We start from the raw sequence: 14761 nt of genomic DNA, 5'->3' as shown, positions 1-14761 counted from the left end.
AATGCCCAGCATACATGTACACTTGGTCAGAGAGATATCCTCTACTTTGGTAGTGGACTAGCAAGACTAAGACATCTGTATCATCACAGTGAGCAATAAGCCTACCATGCTGCTGAGACAGGTTACAAGCATGAAGGATCACATGAGTATCTGTTTCTTCCTGGTTCCAATAGAGACTTTCCAAGTTTGAAACAGCGGATGTGGAAATGGACTTGACTAGAGTTGCTTCACAAAAGCCCCCAGCAAGAACAACGCATGTATCATACGGAAGGTACTCGGCTACATGTTTGATGATGTAGTTACAGACGTACTCTGCAAGGCTTGCCTTGTTGTGGGATGCCCTCAGAAACTTTCTGTAGTTGGAAACCTGTCGCTTTCTGCTGATCTGGTATGCTTGCTCTGAGTTTGAACCACAGCGTTCTCTTTCTGCATATTTGATGGAAGATGCATTATCATATCGATCGAAGACGATGCTCACTGAACTCAGACCCAATGTTGTGTGTTGGGGGGTGGTGGCTGGATGTTTTGGTGTTCTTTTCTTTTCTTTGCTCTTCAGGTGGCATGGAAACTGATTCTTCTGTGGAGAGGGTGCTGGCTGAAGAGTCCTCACCCTCATCAACATCATGTGAAGCACCTGTGACTGGTGCTCACATGCAACCTTAAAGACTTTCAGCTGAAGTAGATAACTGGATGGCGTTCTGCATTTAAGGCATGTGTGATTCAAGCAGAACTGCCGGGAACTCGACCTTGTGATGTTCGTTTGTGAGACGCTGAGGACCGCGCCTGGGTTTGACACATCGAGCCCGTGAAGCAAGGAAGGGTGAGGACACATGCTGTCAGCACACATTAAAGGTAATTAAGTGTTTGACTAATTGTTGATAGTAACTTGGTGTTTTGTTACACAGTATACTTGAATTGTGATGAGAATTGTGCAGCTTGCTTCTCACTGCTGTGGCATGCGGATAAGTGATCCTCCACCTTTTGTGAGAAGCTGCTCATTTGCATAAAGTTAAAAAGATACAGACCTGAATGTGTTGCTGATAGCATGTGTCTTTTGAAAGTTATTGTTGTAACTGCTGACTTACCTCACCTCTTCTTTGCTTCACAGAGAGTCAGTTTGTTGTGTCCACCTGGGGAGTGTTTGGTGGTAGTAGTGGGTCCAGGAACGCCGGGCTTTGATCCTTGCGGGCGCTGGAGAGCGCGCCAACAGTCACTCCACCAGAAGGACGCTATTTTTGTTTTTACACCTTTTAAGCACAGCGGGTGAAATAAATATATTGTTTTTGGAACCGCTTTTCTGGTTATTTGTAGCGCTGGGTTCCGTCTGACGCAGGTCCGCTCCTCAACCCGCGTCGACACATAACACCCAGTGAAGGATTTCGGAGCAGTCGAACTATCTGCTTCTGAACAACTTCAGCCAGATCGTCGAAGGTACAGAAGTGGTTCTCATTCAATGACTGAACAACTGTCATCCAATCAATGATATAAGATGAAGAAATGACATCTGGTACCTGTGGAAGTGATGCTAAAACATCATGGCAATTTGACTCGAGCTTCTGGGCAAGGTCAACTTTGTCAGTCTTCCTCATCCTTCCACAGCTGTGGAAAAGCGCCGGTGGAACTGCAGCCTGTTTATGACATAGGATGTTCTTGAGATCGACATCATGACTTCGGGCAACTCCAAGCAGTCTCCGGAACAAGACCTCTGTGTCTATGATCAACTAAAAATCCTTGTCATTTGGCAGGGCATTCATCATGTCTGTAAATGTCAACACAGCCGTCTTCTACAGTGGATCCCAAAAGGTTTTTGAATGTTTCTCTCCGAGTCCATCAGTGACAGTCTTCACCATCTCTGGGATCTTCCTTAGCGAATTCTCAACTTTCTCAGAAGCAACTTTGCCTGTGGTGATGATGACAAGACATTCTGGAATCCCATCGAGGTTGAATGGATCTTAGCATTGGCTCTGCATGTACTCTGTTATGTCCTTGTCATCCTTCTTGTCCCGGTGGACAAGTGTCGTCGAGTTCCTCATGCAGTTTATCTTTACTACTCGAGTTGCAAAGATCCTTGAAAGACTCTGCATATTCTCCTGTAATGTGTCTTGTCATCAGCCACCTTAGCAGTGCACCCTTTTGTAATGTGAAACCAATCAAACCTCCTTGGTTCTTTGTTACACGATTGATAGTTTGCTCTAGGGCTTGATCTGTTGGTATGCAGTTGAATACCCTGTTTTCAGGCCTTCCGACTAAGAATCCCCCTTCGATCATGTGATGATGCATCGATGGCTGCTTTTCCTCAAGCTCCATCCTCTCTGCAACGTAAACTGAACCTGGTATAGTTGGTTCACCCAGCAAGCATGAAATACGGCACAGTTTCCATGACAGCTTCAATATGCATTAGAAAGTTTGCCTCCCGATCTGCTCGCAATAGCCGAAGCAAAATGTCACCAGCCTGTAGGAAGCTATCCCAGTATGCGTATAGTATGCGTATCCCAGTATAACATCCTACGTCTCAACTCAACGATGTGACTCAGCTAGCCATTAGCTGATCAAACCGACACTGCTGATGAGTTTATCAAACCTGTGAACTCTGTTATAGTGGCTCAATAGATTGGTGCAACTGAAAGTCTATCTAGATCTGACATGTCTGATAGGTAGAGAATGACTGGGCTACTTACATGCAGAAGAACTGGGGTAGGGGATGTTCATTCCTCTTCCGCAAATAAAGGGTTAATTTGGGCATATTGTTGGCACTTACTCACTTACACAGCACTTACTCTATCCACTCAGATGATTAGAGTGACACCCGTTAATCCAAATTATACCATTTTTTGGCTTATCATATGAGAAAATTATCCTGAACTTCCGTGAACTTCCCTGAGATTTTCAATATTTGGGTACATTTTTTGTTCATAAATTGTTCCAAAATATTTAAAATACCTTGATTTGTATCATGGAAGGTCTCTTACATAAAATAAATCCATATAATGAAGTTTGGTTGGATAACCAGTTGCACATTTCAAAAAATGGGGGCTTTTTACGCTTCTGCAAATAAAGGGTTAATTTGACAAGTTGTGCACATTTGTGGCATCTACAAAAGCACTTTTTAAACTGTACCCACTCAGATGATTAGAATGATACCCATTAAGCCAAGTTATACCATTGTTTGGCTCACCAGGTGAGAGAGTTATCTCATGTTTGCATAAAATCCACTAAAATTTTCAATATTTTGGGTACATTTTTCATCATAAAGTATTCCAACATTCATCAAATACCTTAATTTATATCACTGAAGGTCTCTTATGTCAAATAAATCCATATAATGAAGTTTGATTGGAATTCGGGTCGCATATTTCAAGAAATTAAAGAAAAATTGGAAATTGCTTTTTTTGTTTGTTTTTCGGCAAACAAGGGGCTAATTTCACATGTACAAAGAAGCTGCAACTAGAACATCATTTTTCAGAAACTAGACATTCTCACGGTCACAAAATGATGCCAATTTCAACTTGTTATACCTCTGGTTGGAGTATCTCTTTAATTAGAGGCCTTTTTTTAAGCCTTGACCACTGCACTATAAAATGTCCTGCCAGGTTCCTTGAACCAGGTTGGACCACTAAATATCACAAAGCCAATTTCCACTGCAGGAACTTGGTGGGACATTTTACAGGGTCTGACTCTGTTACTTGTATCTCCACCAGAGGGATTACACCTGAAAAGGTAATTTTCAGGGCCTTTTCTGGGGCGAGATAAGTCCCTGCTTTGATGCAGGCATTCCTGAGTGGCCATCAGAAACTGCTGATTGGAGAAGACGACAACAGGCAACAAGCGCTATCCTCCATTGTGATAACTGTTATTTTCAGGCTTGCATGGCAATGTGTATATATATATATATATATATATTGTGAAGGCCAGTTATGAGGTCATTCCTGTAAATGCTCACAACACCTGAGAAGTAGGTCAACTTCTGGCAATGGAAACAGACCTTAAGGTACAACACCACTGGGCCAGTGTTAATGTCTAGCCTTGTAACAAGTGTGTGCTGTTACTGAAAACATGTTCCTAGTTACCCTGTAGTCGCTGGCAGTGACGTAGAAGATAGGCTGGAAGGCAAGCCAGATGATGCAGGTGGTATACATTGTGAACCCAATGAACTTCGCCTCATTGAAGTTTTCAGGACACTTTCGGGTCTTGAAGGCGTAGACTGTGCACAACATGATGAGGATGCAGTTGTAGGTGAGAGAGATAAGCATGCTGGAGTCTCGGCTGTTGCACTTGAGGGTAACCACGTCTCTTCTCTCCGGGCTTACTTCTTTCCGCACTCCTGGCACCTCCACGAGAATCCAGATTACAGCCACCAGCAGCTGGCAGGAGATCAACGCACCACAGATCGCTAGCTGGGAGGCTGGGCTGATAAAGCGTGGACGCTGCGCTCCATCCTTTACCCCACTGAAGATGCGTGCGATACGATTGGTCTTGGTTAGCAGGGCTGAGTAGCAAACAGCAAAAGAGGTGCCCAGGCACAGTTGTCGTAGTGTACAAACAGCAGTGGAAGGTTTGGCAATGTAGATGAAGGTCATGCTGTAACACATGAGTACTCCCAGCAATAGGATGTAGGAGAGTTCGCGTCCACTGGCTTTAACCACGGGGGTCTCATTGTGCTTAAAGAACACGCCCACTACTGTCAGGGTGCACAGTATACCAAGGCAGGAGATGGTAACTGGCCCAATGGCCCATGCATCCTCCCATCGGATGTACTCTTCAGGCAATTCATAGCAACCAGTCAGGTTTTCTAGGGGCCACTGACCAAAGCCGCAGTCAGCACAGGTGAACTCATCCTGCAAGTACTGGTACGGTTGACAAGGAATGCAGATCCAGCAGCACACATCTCCAGGCTGCATACTCTTTACCTCATTCTTCCTGCAGGGGTCACTACACTGGGACGTGGGTGGTACAAGCCCACGCCAGGGTACCAAGGTGGTGTTCAGGGTCAGGTTCTGGTCCCAATAACCCACCTTCTTGTAGATAAACTTCCCTTCTTCTTTGTGATAATGAAAAATGTTGTAGCGGCTGATACTGTCACCGAACGAGTCAAAGCGCACCATGCTTTCAGTGTCTGCAGGTCTGAATGGAGCTGGGAGGAAACAGAAATAGACAGACAACTCAACTCCACAAGCACAACAACAAATGCCCTTATAGGTCTGTTAGAAAAGTATCCGACCTTTTTATTTTTTTCAAAAACTTGATGGATTTGAATCCCGTATGCTTGCATGAGCCAACCTTGAACCTTCGTGCGCATGCGTGATTTTTTTCATGCCTGTCGGTTGCGTCATTTGCTTGTAAGCAGCCTTTGTGTGAGGATGGGTGGAGTCTCTCATCGTTTTTTCTTTGCAAGGAAATGGCGGAACGACTGGAGCTGCGCGACTGCATCAAATTTTGCCAGAAACTGGGCAACAGCCAGGTGGAAACCATTCGGATTATTCAGAGGGCTTTTGGTGACGATCATATGGGCATCACACAGATTAAGGAGCGGTACATCCGGTTTAAAGGCGGCCGCACAGCGGTGGACAGCGTGCCGCGCTCCGGGCGGCCATCGACATGCTGAAATGACCAGATCATTTCCAAAGTGAACACTGTGGTGATGTGGGACCGTCGTGTGACTATCCGAGAAATTGTGGAAGAGGTGGACATCAACACTTTGTCAGCACATTCCACTGTGACAGAAGATTTTGCCATGAAAAGAGTTGCAGCAAAATTCATGCCGATGGCTTTGGCATGAAGCTGATGGCGCAGCAAAAGCGCTACCGTGTTGAAGTCTCACAGGACACGTTGTGACATGCTCACCTTGTCGACAATTTCTCGGATAGTCACACGACTGAAAAGCCACCGAAAGCCTCTGAATATTCCGAATGGTGGAAGAGCTGGGCATGTCACAACATGTCCTGTGAGACTTCAACACGGTGGCGCTTTTGCTGCACCATCAGCTTCGTCCCGATGAATTTCACTGCAACTCTTTTCATGGCAAAATCTTCTGTCACAGTGGAATGTGCCGAAAAAGTGCTGATGTCCACCTCTTCCACAATTTCTCGGATAGTCACACGACAGTCCCACATCACCACAGCATTCACTTTGGAAATGATTTGGTCATTTCAGCATGTTGATGGCCGCCCGGAGCACAGCGTGCTCTCCACCGTTGTGCGGCCGTCTTTAAACCGGTTGTACCGCTCCTTAATCTGTGTGATGCCCATAGGATCATCACCAAAAGCTGTCTGAATAATCCGAATGGTTTCCACCTGGCTGTCGCCCAGTTTCTGGCAAAATTTGATGCAGTCGCGCTGCTCCAGTCATTCCGCCATTTCCTTGCAAAGAAAAAACGACGAGAGACTCCACCCATCCTCACACAAAGGCTGCTTACAAGAAAATGATGCAACCAACAGGCGTGAAAAAAAAATAACGCATGCGCACGGAGGTTCAAGGTTTGCTCATGCAAGCACACGTGATTCAAATCAATCAGGTTTTTTAAAAAAATAAAAAGATCAGATACTTTTCTAACAGACCTCGTATATAAAAAAGCTGTATAGTCAATGATATTAAGTATGTGCATTTGCTTTGCTGACCTTCAAACTTGGTTTTCAGGATGAACTCCTTGTAGAATCTTTTGCCATTACCTGGTTTCATGGCATCGCAGACTTTGGATGTATTAGAGCATACAGCTTGCCTCATGTTGTGCAGAGCGTATGCCATGGCATAAACTGCATTTACCACAAACATGATCTTGGACTCCTGCTCAAACGTGCCATCCCTTAGGCTATACTCACTGCAGCCTGGCTCTTGGAGGCTACAATGAAATCGATGCTCCCAGAACTCTTTGAACCATGGGTTCCTTGTATTAGTATAAGGGTTCAGCTTGGTGAAGTAGTCTTCAAACTCTCTGATAGGATAGGAAGCCAGTTCAAGAGTGAAAGCACCATCTGCTGCAGTCTCACTGCCCCGCACCACGCTCTCCTGCGCTCCCCAGCCATCACTGGCCACCCAGGTGAAGGTGACGTTCATTCTAGCAGCAGCCACCAGCAGCTCACGGGCATCCTCACTGCGTGTGAACAGGATAACCACCTTGGCGTTGGACTTCTGCTGGAGGGCGCGAATGACATTTTCATAGCCCTGCCTGTTCATTGACCGGCTCACCTTGGCTGAAGTTGCAATGCAGATTTGGCGTGAGCGGGCCTCCTGCTGGAATGCATCAATGCCCGTCTCACCATAGTCACCTTCTGATGCTACCGTAGACACGTAGGTCCAGTTGAAGTAACGCAGGATCTCTGCCATGGCCTTAGCCTGAAAGAAATCAGGTGGTACAGTGCGGGCAAAGTAGTCATAGCGTGTCTTATCACTGAGCTTTGCACTGGTGGACGCATAGCTGATCTGAGGGATCTGGAATAGTCGCAGTAGGTTTGCCACCTGGAGAAACAGATGGAAAATACTTAATTTAGTTCACTCTTCACTCCAGAGACCACAAACAGTGGTATGGAAAGTTTTGGGTACTCTTTGGGTACTCTGGACATTTGTTTGTTGCATCAGCAGTTATGCAGCTTCAAGGCAAAGTGGAACAAAAAAGGATTTTCTGAAAAACAGGACAGGAAATCTCAGCTATAGTTTGCTAGATGGCACATAGGAGTCTGGAGCTCAGATTAGAGGTGTTTTTTTGTAAAAAAAAGTGCTTTAATGTTCCACTCTGCCATGAAGCTGTGTACAACTTGTGATGTGATAGACTGATGAAAGTTTCTTCTTTAAACATCAGGTAAATTATTTTGTCACTTGATTATTCAAAATTTAAATCACAGTATTGCAACAACTGTAGTAATGCAAGAAATTATGCAGAAATGCAGTAGGTCATTTTCTGATTTTATTCACAGTTGGGTTTGGCATGGAATGAAAAGACAGTGTGATATATCAACTATTCCTTGTATAAAGAAGTCATACATAGAATAAATACCAGAGCCAGAATAACCATTTACACCTGTCAGGGTCACGAGTAACCCTGTATGTCTATAAATGAATTGTTGTATATTCAGTTTTGTTATTTCTACCTGGTTCTTTTTATGTAAAATTTTGCCCCTTACCAAAAACCAAACCATTGTATTCCTTATTTTGAGTTTATTCAAGGTCACGTTAGAAACCAGGCCTGGGACCCCCACAGACAGTGTCCATCTTGTGAAAGGCCCCTAAAATGAGTCATACAACACTTTTTATTCCTTGTGGGTGTTAACATGGGTGTGGTTTAGTCTCATATTTCTAATGTTACTGTCTCTCACCAACAGGGGAGCTCTCCCTGTATCTGAAACTTGGACAGATGATAGAGTAAAACTTAACATATTTCTCAGAACTTCCAAACAAATAACACAAATACTTAATAGCTAACATAAAACAAAGAATTAGCACAGATACTATCTAACAGTTTGATGCATTCACTCAAATTGCTTTGTAATGACACCTCACAAATTCATAGAAACACACTGATTTTCCTGTCAGACAGGGAATCAAACCAAGAACCATTTGATCACAAACCAGTTGCTTGATCTTAGTCTAGGCCATCACATTACTGCCCGTTTGTTCCTGTTATTGCTTGATTTCAACAAAATTTCTAGTGAAATCATCAGTGTTGAGGAAAGATTTAATTAATTTCTGTCAGAGATCCGAGGCCTCATGTACAAAGCTTGCTTACGCAGAAAAAACTGGCATACGCCCATCTCCACGTCCACGTGCAGATGTATCAAAATGACTTGAGTGTGGAAATGTGTGGTGCATCACGCAAAAATCCTGGCTGGCGTATGCACATTTCTACAGCTATTGTGCCACCTCCAACATGTACAGGTGACGCAGGGAGCTGTGAATAGTGTGAAACATGAAGTCATGAGAGTGATGTGCACAACAGAGACACACTGATGAACATTACACGCCCACGTTTGCAATTACTGTATATGGATGAATATAAAAACACACGCAAATTGATGCGTAAAATGGCACTAACAGTGGCATTGTTAGAGGACCTTGCAAATGGTGCAATAACACGAGGATTTACTTCCAAATGAGGATAATTGGCTCATATACTGATTTCGGTTACCAAGGCCACTGTGACTGGAGGTGTGCACAGAACTGTGGCCAGCCCAGAGTGCAATACGGTGACGAGCCAGGGGTTGTCTGTGCCCACACAGGTGCTGACCACCCTGGGTGTCCTGGCATCAGGGGCATTCCAGTGTGAGCTGGCTGATCGGTCAGGAGCGTACCAGTCAACCTTGCGCCGAGCCGCAATCATCCAAATGTCATCAAGTATATTCCAACATTATAGCGCACTTTGCAGTGAGAGCCGGTTTCCTGAATGTAATCGGAATTACTGACTATCACATGATGAATTTGTTTCTGTTAATAGGAAACATTTTCATTCCATCAATGTTCAAATCATGTGTTGTGCGCAAATGCGCCACATTAGGCTGGAGGCTGAACGGTGCACGATGGGGGGGTGCCTGTGTTTAAATATTTGTGTAATTGTTCCGAACGAAAACCAGAGCGGGCACATTTGGGCATGTGCACATTCAAATACGCTTTTATTATTATTATAATCCAGAATTGCTGAAGGCTCTGGGAGTGGAAGGACTGTCTTGGATGAGATGTTTCTTCAACATTGTGCTGAGGTCTGGGACAGTGTCTAAGGAGTGGCAAACTGGGGTGGTGGTCCCCGTATTTAAAAAGGGGGACCAGGGAGTGTGTGCCAACTACAGGGGCATCAGACTACTCAGCATTCCTGATAAAGTACTCTAGTAAAGTACCCCGGGAGATACGGTGGAGGTGCTGCGGGAGTATGGAGTGAGGGGGTCCATTGTCAGGGCCATCCAGTCTTTGTACTCACAAAGCGAGAGCTGTGTTCAGGTGCTCGGCATGAAGTCGGGCTCGTTTCCGGTGGAGGTTGGCCTCCGCCAGGGCTGCACCTTTTCACCAATCCTATTTGTGATATTCATAGACAGGATATCGAGGCATAGTTGGGGGAGGAGGGTTTCCAGTTTCTCATCAGCGGCGGGCTACTTAAACCCAGGCTTTCAGCTTATTGACTGCCAGATTCTTCCTAGAGCCAAACCTGATTCTTTGTTGATCTCTGATCGCTGATTTCTGATCACTGAAATTCATGACCTTGACCTCATCTTTCCTGCCACTTTCATATATCAGCACTTTCCGCAGCTACTTTCAAGGTAATCTGGCCAACTCTAATTCCCATATTAGAGCTTGTTAATTTCCCTGGAGGCAGCATGGTGACTTAGTGGTTAGCACTTTTGCCTCACAGTGAGAAGGTCATGGGTTCAATTCCTGCCTGTGGCCTTTTTGTGTGTAGTTTGCATGTTCTCCCTGTGTTTGCGTAGGTTTCCTCCGGGTGCTCCAATCCACCTAACCTGCATCCAAAGACATGCAAGTTAGGTGGATTGGAATCTTTAAATTGTCCGTGGGTGTGCGAGTGGGTGTGAATGTGTTTGTTTGTATGTTTGTGGCCCTGTGACAGACTGGCGTCCTGTCCTGGGTGTACCCCGCCTTATGCTCTTTGACTGCTGGGAGAGGCTCCAGCCCCCCACAACCCTTAAATGGACTAAGTGGTTGAAGATGAGTGTGTGTGTGTGTGTGTGTGTGTGTGTGTGTGTGTGTGTGTGTGTGTGTGTGTGTGTGTGTGTGTGTGTGTGTGTGTGTGTGTGTGTGTGTGTGTGTGTGTGAGATTTCCCTGGTGTTTCCAGACACTCTCCTGCGTGGTTTCCATGCTGCATACATTTTGGAACTCTCCAGCTCTCTGCTACACAGCGCGTAGCTCTGTTACAGTCCAGTTAGGTTCCTTCATGTTCTGTGGAATTCCACTCTCACGCATTCCTGCCTGTGACTGTGCATGATTAAGAACTGTTTCTATGAACTCATACCAAGAGCTATCTCCAAGAACTATTTTCCAAGAACTGTATGAACTCTTTGAACCACTAAGAACTTTTCAAGTCATTTCTGAAGTCAAGTCCTGCGTAATTGGAACTGTGTCACAAGACACGCAGCACTTGACCTTTGAAGATAACTCATGTACTGTGAACAACTCCTGGACAGCAATACTTATTTCCTAAACTGCAAACATTATTTCCAGAACTGTGAACGTTCCTGTTTTAAGTCTTCAGTGAACTGTCTGTTGTTAAAGGCTTCAGTGTTACAAGTGCAATCACTCACCATCTCTCTCTCCTCCGTTCTCCTAGCTCCTGTTCTCAGCTCTGTGTCCCACACCTGGCCCCAGCTCCAGAATTTTACACTCCAGAATTTCAGCTCTCCTTTAAGACTGGCTCAGGCACCTGCAGCTCCCTAATTTCCACTGCGTTGAGCGGGCTGACTCTCCACTCTGCAGGCATCCCCAGCGCAGCAGTATTATTTTGTCAGTTATTTTAAATAAATATCTTTTTGCTTACAACCAGTTCTGTTCCTTGCTCCCAGCATTTGGGTCCATAGCCTGTACTGGTCCGGACCTCTAACCATAACAGAAATCAACTCTATCATAGTAAAAATCTCTTTTGAGCAACTTCGGTGGAGAGACAGATCATGATATATATTTTTTAATCATCTTCACAGTATTTAAACAACTGGAATTGTGATATTACAATGACCATGTTGAAACACATTCTTTATTGTATGGTGGACATAACATTGGCCATTACTACCCTTGGAATGCAATCAAGCTCAACTTCCTTATGTAAAAAAAAAACACTGTATAGTCTTAAGCATTATTTGTAATTTACCACCTCTGAATGATGGCTGAGGCATTCCTAAAGATTTTAGAATGTGCAGACCACTACTGTAAAAGCTGGTATTTAAAATTCAAATGCTACATAAAACTGTGCATTACACCATTAAATATAGTGTGTAAAAATAAAATCACTCTTCAATAAAATCTGTATGCATTATGAGTTTTTAAATTTTAAAATGTGAAAGCATTTTTATTTTAAACTGTGTAGATGTCACCCTTCTTGAAGGGCATCTGACGTAAATACCAATACCAAATACCAATGCAGATCTGGCTGTATCTGCTGTGGTGACCAAAAGTAAGCAGCCAAATGGACACCAACAACATGTCACCCTTCCTAATTGTGAAGTACTTCATGTAGAGGTTCAACACTTTTTAGCTCTGTGGTTGAATGCAACAGTAAAGTCACTGTGAAATGAGTGAAATCTAAACTTTTGGATCTGGTAGAAATTGTATCACTGCATTTCGTGGAAAACCATAGCAAAGTTTTAAATTGCATTAAGAAGAAAGTTATTGCCAAAGCCAGGCTCTGCTGCGACCAAGTTTCTGCAATCTGCTGCAACTTTTACTGAAAGCCAACAGCCATGTGGTGCGTTTTCAAAGAAGGAGAGAGAAAAAGTGAGTTCACATTCTTTATAGAATATTAAACACACTTGTACTGCCTCAATTCCTCTTTACCCCTGCCACATTTCTCCATGTAATGTGGAGTTGCGTCAGGAAGGGCATCCGGCGTAAAACCTGTGCCAATTCAACATGCAGATCCAACTTGGATTTGCTGTGGCGATCCCGAGTGCAAACAAGGGAGCAGCCGAAGGGACTTACTAAATGTACCATATTTTAGCTGTCTCATGTCAGATGCATGTCAGATCGTGCCGAAATGTCCCGCTTGTGCCACGCACGTGCACCTCCACTGGATCCAGTTCAGGGAGCGCAAAGGAAATATCGAAATGCAACATGTATTGACACGCATCCATCTTGTGATGTGAACAAGAACACTGCGCAATTAAACCGAAAGCACCGTCTGTCTCTGAGAGTCAATGGGTCATTGTGCACTTCAGGGGCGCGGCATGGTGCCCGCAACACAGCTGAACGTGATGTCACCCCTTGTACTACACATATTATTACGTTTACCATCGAACTCTGTCGGAGGAATGACTGTGGAACGCCATGTGCTCATCACACCATCGTTGCTGTACTCTGTCCATGTCCATGTGTGAGACACACATGTCCATCCTGCTGGTGCAATGTCCTGCTCAGAGGTCAGTGCGCACGAGGGAGTGAGTGGACAAGCGAATCAGTGAGTGGGTGAGTGAGTGAGTGACAGCAATCGAGCGCATCCATCCGGACGCCTGAGCGCTTTATTTATGATTCTGGTGCAGTCTGACAGCAGTCTGCATCTATGTACCATTGTCCAACAATGTTTGGGCTGTGGTCATGTGGGTGTGCACGACTCAGCCCGGACCAATGTCTCGCCAGACAAGAGCTATCATTTTGGTCTTGTCCGAGCTTAAAAATAAGAAATTGCTGGACACTGATCTTTTCACTGGCACAAGGCAATCTCTAAGGATTTTATGTGTATGAGATTACCAGCAGTTACTGGGATGTACAACTGAGTATCATTACCATAGCAATGAAAGGCAATCCCAAAATGCCGCAATATCTGCCTAAGTTGTGCAATATACGAGGTTTGTTAGAAAAGTATCGGACCTTTTTATTTTTTTCAAAACCCATATGGATTTGAATCACGTGTGATTGCATCAGCCAAGCTTGAACCTTCGTGTGCATGCGTGAGTTTTTTCACACCTGTCGGTTGCGTCATTCGCCTGTGAGCAGGCTTTGAGTGAGCACTGGTCCACCCCTCTCGTCGTTAAGGAAATGGCAGAATGATTTGGAGGTTTGCTGCATCAATTTTTTCTTGAAACTGTGAGAGACCTCCAGGTGGACACCATTCGGAAAATTAATATGGCTTTCAGGGACGATTTTATGGGGATTACACAGATTAAGGAGTGCTCCAGCCGGTTTAAAGACCGCCCACAGCGTCTGAGAGCGCGGCAGGCTCAAACCCCACTGAAACAACCAGATCATTTCCAACGTGAAGGCTTTGTTGATCCAGGATGTCGTCTGACTTTCACAAAAAGGCAGAAGGCGTGGACATCAGCACTTTTTCAGTACATTCCACTGTTACAGGAGTTTTTTTCATGGAAAAAGAAGTGGATGAATGCGCCACCGTGCCGCTCATGGCGCGGGACAAAACCACCTCCGTGTTGGTCTTTCAGGACGGCTTTCAGGTGGCTTTCAGACGGCTTCCGGTTGCTTTTCAGTCGTGTGAATATCCCAGAAATTGAGCATGAGCTGGACATGCCCCAACATGTCCTGTGAGGCTTCATCACGGCGTTGCTTTGCGCCATGCGGCTCCGCACGTCTGTCTCAATGTGCCGAAAAAGTGCTTATGTCCACGTCTTCTGCAATTCCTGTGCTAGTCAGACGACATACCGGATCAAGACAGCGTCCAGTTTAGAAATGAACGGCACATTCCACTGTTACAGGAGTTTTTGTCATGGAAAGAGGAGCGGAGGAATCCTGTGCATCGTGGCGGAGCCGCATGGCGCAAAGCAATGCCGTGATGAAGCCTCACAGGACATGTTGGTGCATGTCCAGCTCATGCTCAATTTCTCGGATAATCACACGACTGAAAAGCATATAATTCATAATACATAAGCATATAATTCATTTATGAAAATATTGATGAAATCATATAATAAAAACTGTAAATAGAAATTAGTAAGAAAAGAGTAAATAAACCATGGCTGACAAAGGGAATAAAAAATGCTTGTGCAAAGAAAAACTATTTATACAGGTGCTTTTTAAAAATGCAAACAAAGGAAACAGAACACAGATACAAAAACTATAAAAATAAACTATTGACAATAATAAGGAAACAAAAAAAAAGATTATTATAGTGAA

The 14761-nt window shown here is 44.5% G+C and overlaps 1 protein-coding gene across 1 annotated transcript in view; it reads right to left on the bottom strand.

The window, feature by feature from the left end:
* The window catches only part of grm2b (glutamate receptor, metabotropic 2b), a 120611-nt gene that overhangs the window by 20574 nt on the left and 85276 nt on the right, over positions 1 to 14761 (bottom strand). Inside the window, exons 3-4 of the mRNA XM_034166362.1 lie at positions 6615 to 7452; positions 4068 to 5131 (exon numbers count right to left, since the gene is read on the bottom strand). Of these exons, the coding sequence (XP_034022253.1) occupies positions 4068 to 5131; positions 6615 to 7452 (1902 nt within the window). The remainder of the gene's footprint in view (positions 1 to 4067; positions 5132 to 6614; positions 7453 to 14761) is intronic.

Source organism: Thalassophryne amazonica, chromosome 3 (genome assembly GCF_902500255.1).
Source record: "Thalassophryne amazonica chromosome 3, fThaAma1.1, whole genome shotgun sequence".
In the NCBI taxonomy this organism is placed as follows: Eukaryota; Metazoa; Chordata; class Actinopteri; order Batrachoidiformes; family Batrachoididae; genus Thalassophryne; species Thalassophryne amazonica.
Note: the sequence above shows the minus strand (reverse complement) of the source record. Positions and strands in the feature narration are given on the sequence as shown.